Source organism: Octopus bimaculoides, chromosome 26 (genome assembly GCF_001194135.2).
Source record: "Octopus bimaculoides isolate UCB-OBI-ISO-001 chromosome 26, ASM119413v2, whole genome shotgun sequence".
In the NCBI taxonomy this organism is placed as follows: domain Eukaryota; kingdom Metazoa; phylum Mollusca; class Cephalopoda; order Octopoda; family Octopodidae; genus Octopus; species Octopus bimaculoides.
This window is the reverse complement of record NC_069006.1, coordinates 2,299,244-2,303,102: the sequence shown is the minus strand read 5'-3', so window position 1 is coordinate 2,303,102 and position 3,859 is coordinate 2,299,244. Positions and strand designations below refer to the sequence as shown.

Below are 3,859 nucleotides of genomic sequence, written 5' to 3'. Positions count from 1 at the left end.
TTTTTCTATCTTTATAAAATAAGTATTTCATATTAATTCATTTGGTACTTATTGTTGGTTGAGATATATATATCTAATTATTGTTCTACTTAAGATCTGGCGATTAGCTATATTTTTGAATAGAATTTAATTTTCGATAATTTCAATTGATTTTAATCGATTAAAATTTCCTTTCTATTTGAAAATTAGTTATGAAACACGTGTAATCATTTTATTATATTTATCTTATATTTACTTTGCTTTATATTATACTCATTTATTGTGCTTTTAATTGTTAATTTTTCTATATGTGATAGTGGATTTTCATCGATGAGTTCTTGAAACTTGGTTATTTTCCCTAAAACTATATATATATATATATATATATATACATACATATGTAGAGAGAGAGGGGGGGAGAGATAGAGAGAAAGACAGACAAACAGATAGATAAATAAATTGACAGTTTTAGATATGTTGTTATGGGAATGTGTTTTGGAACAATTTTTTATTGATTAAATTTGGGTTTTTGTTATGCTTTATAATTTATTCATGCATGAGGAACTTTGTATAAACAAGACTGTAGATGTTTCTCTTTCGTTAGGGAGGCACAAGGTGTGAGAGTATTTTTGTTGCTTTTGGTATTATTGGATTTAATCCTTTTGCTTTGACAATGTAAAGGTCAAAGGTACAGAAGTTCAGTATTTAAGCCCTGGATAATTGTGTGTGTGTGTGTGTGTGTGTGTGTGTGTGTGTGTGTGTGTGCACTACTCCAAACTGATCTTAAACTGAGAAACAAAGTACTGACTGTACATTATAAACATTCTACCATCATCTTAACCATCACCCTCTTAATCATCATCATCATCATCACCATCATCATCAATGTCATCATCATCACCATCATCATCAACATCATTATTAATCTATTTTAAATAATCTGTTGCTGTTAATTTTGTTTATTTATCTTATCTTAGGTGTCCGTTCAAAACGATGATCTTCAAGAAATGTATTTTGGCAAATGCGGGAAGACTTTTTGTAATGACACAATTATCAAATTAATGAAAAGTAAGCTGTTTGCCTTAGGGCTCTTTCTTGGTTTTTGTTTTTGGTTGTTTTTCTTCTTTTCAACTTATTAAGGAATTGTTTTGGTTGACATACACACACACACACACACACACACACATGGAATAATAAGGGTTATGAGATTAGTGTGCTCAACTAAAAAGGAGTTCAAATCTTACTGCTGCCATTCAATCCCCATGAACGACATATTATTCTATGCTTAGTGGTTCAATTCACAGTTGTGTAGTCAGTAATGAGAAAGACAAACAGGTATAAAATCAATATCATATCTCAACCACAAATCATTATTTGAAATTTTCAATAACTTTTCCAACTAATGTTGACATATGAAAATGGATATAAAAGTAATATTTTTTTAAATGGCTAAAGCAGTAATGTTACTCTGAGTTTAAGATCTTGCATAAATAATTTAAGGGTTCATGTATGAAAAACCTTCTTAAATTCCTTGCAAGTTCTTGTTTAGATAGAGAAAGGAAAACTCTAAGTCCAATCATTGGCAACTGTTAAGGAAAAGGGGAGATAATTTTAAGAGATTGGAATAAATTTCTCAAAGTAATTTAAATGATTATCAAGAAAGAAAGACTGGTCTTGATTTGCAGGCAAGGGGGACAACAATGGTTATACTTCAATCTGTTAGACCTCATTAGGATAGTTTAGTTATTGCGACTAATAATGATTTTTACAAATAGTAAATCAGTTATAATAATTTTGAGTTAGTATATTCTGTATAATTAATTTTGGGGCAAAAATATTAGCTAAGGGAGATAACTCAAAGATACCAATGGCATGAATTTGTATGAAACAAATTAAGAAGTGATGTACTGAATGTCACATGTAAAAAGTCTTAAGTGAAATTTTCTGAATTGACTAGAGAAATTAAAACAAAATTCTTTTGCAATTCACAATTGGCAGTATTTAAAGAAAGTGGGAAAAAATTTCAAAAAATTAAGAAGTTAATTTAGGTGATTAGGGAATATCTAATCCATGTTAAAGGATTAGATACCCACAGATATGTTTCAGTCTATTGCATCTCATCAGCATTCTCTAACTTGACTAAGAAACTGACAGACATTTCACTGTTTTTATTAATGTAAACTTTATTAGTTAAAATTTATTCATATCCCTTTTTCTCTATGTTAGAAGATTGTGCTAAAGAACAGATTAATCTGTTAACATTCGGGATCAGGGCTAAATGGATGACCAGCTTAGAGGAGAAGGGTCTGGAAGCTTAAAGATGCTGCGAATGGACAGAGATTTAGAGATGTTTTACTTGAAGCCTTTGACGAAATAGAAGGGGGACATAACATCACATGATGTAGAAGTGATCGCTGAGGACATGTGAAGGCTTAAAAGAAATGAAGCTAGTATGCATCGCTAGATGTGCTATGTCAGTATGCATGCACAACAGAGTGTAAGCATCTTGAGAGAATAATTGGGCATAAGAGGCATCAGCTGTGGTGTGTAAAAGACCCGGATTTTCCAGGGCCGCTGAGAGCGCACCGGATGCCACCTGAGATGCGGCGCTCTAATGTGCTTGTATGGTCATGTGATGTGTATGGATGAGGACGACTGTGGGAAGAAGTGTCAACCTCTAACTGTGGAGGGAAACTGGAGGAGAGGTAGACCCAGGAAGATATGAGACAAGACGGTGAAGCATGATCTCCAAACGTTGAGGCAATGAGAAGTGACCTGGACCTTTGTCAACATATAGTGCCTAAGAAGACCTGTCAAACCAAGTAAGATCACAGTCATGGCTAATGTTGGTGCTACATAACTGGCACCCATGCCAAATGCACATAAAAATCACCCACTACTTGGAGTGGTTGGTGTTAGGAAGAGTATCTGACAGTAGAAACCATGGCAAATTAGATTGGAACCTGTTGTAGCTCACCAGCCTACCAGTTTTCAGTCAAACCGTTCAATCCATGCGAGCATGGAAAACGGATGTTAAATGATGATGATGATATATACATATATATATATATATACCATGGCGTTCCTTAAGTTTCCATCTACCAGATCCCCTCACAAAGCTCTGGTTGACCAAAGTCTGTTGTACAAGACACTTGCTTAGAACCATGTGGCAGGGAAGCAAACTTCCTCCTACACAGTCTCACCAAAATGTAAAAATGGTGGAAGAGCAGAGAAAATAAATATTTCCCAATCATGTTCTTATAATTTCCCTTTAAATCTTCCTCTTTATAAAAATAATTATCATTTTAAGTTTATTAATTTTGAAATTTTGCTGTTACTGATGTCCAGTTTTTATCTCTTACGTTCCAGTGGTACCATGGACTATTGAAGTTATACGCAGTGAGCCAAATGACGATCATAACTATTCTTTTGAATCTTGGTTTTATGGGCACACTAATATTACATTTAGAAGAAATTCTAGAACATCAAATACATCCTTTTTTATTCCAATGGACTGGAATCAAATAACAAGAATAACTTTTTATGGTGAAGGAAATTTTTGGTTGGGGACAGCAGTGAGTCACACATTTATTTATTTTTGTTTTCATTTCGAAAGATGTTTCCCTTCTTCACTCAACTTCAACATTTTACATGTTTCCGGGGCTTCTACAGTCATCTGTTTCTCTTTTACTTGTTTCAGTCATTAGATAGCGACCATACTGGGGCACTGCTTTGAAGGATTTTAGGTGAACAACTTGACCCCTGTATTTTTGTTTTAAAGCCTGGTACTTATTCTATCAATCACTTTCGGTGAACCACTAAGTTCCAGGGAAGTGAAAACACCTACACAGGTTGTCAAATGGTAGTGTGTGTGTGTGTG

General features: G+C 33.8%; 2 protein-coding genes across 2 annotated transcripts in view; one reads left to right on the top strand and one right to left on the bottom strand.

The window, feature by feature from the left end:
* LOC106880589 (uncharacterized) overlaps positions 1–3,859 on the top strand; it is a 33,715-nt gene that overhangs the window by 8,991 nt on the left and 20,865 nt on the right. Inside the window, exons 4-5 of the mRNA XM_014930593.2 lie at positions 957–1,047; positions 3,349–3,554. Coding sequence (XP_014786079.1) covers positions 957–1,047; positions 3,349–3,554 — 297 coding nt within the window. The remainder of the gene's footprint in view (positions 1–956; positions 1,048–3,348; positions 3,555–3,859) is intronic.
* The window catches only part of LOC106880587 (uncharacterized), a 68,813-nt gene that overhangs the window by 53,845 nt on the left and 11,109 nt on the right, over positions 1–3,859 (bottom strand). The window lies entirely within an intron of this gene.